Source organism: Halyomorpha halys, unplaced genomic scaffold, assembly GCF_000696795.3.
Source record: "Halyomorpha halys isolate HHAL.00 unplaced genomic scaffold, Hhal_1.1 Scaffold24.1, whole genome shotgun sequence".
Taxonomy (NCBI): Eukaryota; Metazoa; Arthropoda; class Insecta; order Hemiptera; family Pentatomidae; genus Halyomorpha; species Halyomorpha halys.
Window position 1 is genome coordinate 1,163,492 of NW_027107648.1, and position 1,519 is coordinate 1,165,010.

Sequence of the window (1,519 nt, forward strand, 5' to 3'; positions counted from 1 at the left end):
TTGTATTTTTTTATACAGTTGTAAATATCAACAAATAAATAAAATAAAAAAATTTTTTTTTTTAGTTTTTGAGCTTTAGTTAATTATAACTTTTTTAAAACATAATTTTTTATTTTATTTTTAAAGTATTACAATTGTATTATTGTTTTTTTGAAATATCACAGATTAAACAATTAAATGCTATGAAGCCAAAAAATTGATAATGGCTCTATTCTTTCCAAGAAAATCTAAATAATACTAAAGTTATATATATGAAAGTGGGAGTGAGTAGCTCATTGGTAACACACTCTGTTACTATCTCCAAGTTCGAATCCATCGGGTTCGAATCTGGCTGTGGCAGATAATTATTTTCTGTTTCACTGTAGTCAGCCCTGTGGGTTCAGAAGCACTCGAGAGTCCGCCCAGCCTCATAAAGTATGTACCCTTAAGTGTGCATAAAGTCAGAGCATGAATCTGACCAAATCACCTCCTTGCACAACCGTTGGTCTAGTAACGGTACTTCCTAACAAAGTACTCCGCCCTTTGACCCTTCGTGGATTGTAGTGGTACAGATTTTGTTTTTAATATGTTTCACTTAAATTATAAGTGCTTCTATAAATTAGAAGCAGTATAGAATCTAAATTTGATAATCATAAATAATTATCCCAAATACTAAACAATAATAAACGGTGAATAAATTTAAAAAACCTAACAATTTTTACCCCCTGAAATCCACAACTTTTTACGAATGTTTAGGGGCAAATCTCATCATTCAAATAATACTCAATTACAATAATTAAATAAATATTACTATAACAAACAATTACATTTTTTTGACTGTTTCAAAATCTTATTTTTTAAACTAAACAATCTGTACTGTGGACAATTGCAAAGTGGAGCCTCGGTACAAATAATCTCATAGTCTTTAAAAAAAAAAATACTGTTATAAATAGAGATTTGTCTTATCATGGTTTGATCAGATTGTTTTATTGAGGTTCGTATACTTAAATTATTGACTTTTTTATATTGCCATCTGAATATTGAGAATTGTAATGGTATTAATTGGTCCAAGCCTGAGAGCTGAATGAAATGTCGGAGAAGAATATAGATAGTGAGAGAAAAGCATCAAAAGAAGTGTGTGTTTTTAATTGAAAATTTTACTTTAGTAAAATTATTGTCACTAGTTGAATGCTTATTTTCTGAAAATATTTTCTTTTGTCAAGTTTTTGCTGAATTGAATTTTCAAGAACGTGATGGTATAAATTTTGGCCGATAACAAATTTTGTTATTTTATTAAATTTTTTTTTTTTTTTAATTTCAGAAGAAACTGAGACTGAGATGGTTGAAACGAGTGAGCCCTCAGGAGCTGAATTGGAGAAGGACCTCAATGAAGATAAAGAAAGAGTGAATGAAGGTAAGAGCATATTGATTGCTCTCAATTTATTTTAACAAATCATGTTTTATCCAAGTATTTTTATAAAACTTTGGGGGTACTTAGCTTAGGTAGATCAGTTCAGGGTTACTGGAAACTAAAATCTTT

The 1,519-nt window shown here is 29.2% G+C and overlaps 1 protein-coding gene across 1 annotated transcript in view; it reads left to right on the forward strand.

Annotated features, from left to right (window-relative positions):
- Positions 1 to 1,519, forward strand: part of LOC106682627 (enolase-phosphatase E1) — a gene marked incomplete in the record, with an annotated part of 62,639 nt that overhangs the window by 38,903 nt on the left and 22,217 nt on the right. Inside the window, 1 exon segment of the mRNA XM_067046027.1 lies at positions 1,301 to 1,393. Coding sequence (XP_066902128.1) covers positions 1,301 to 1,393 — 93 coding nt within the window.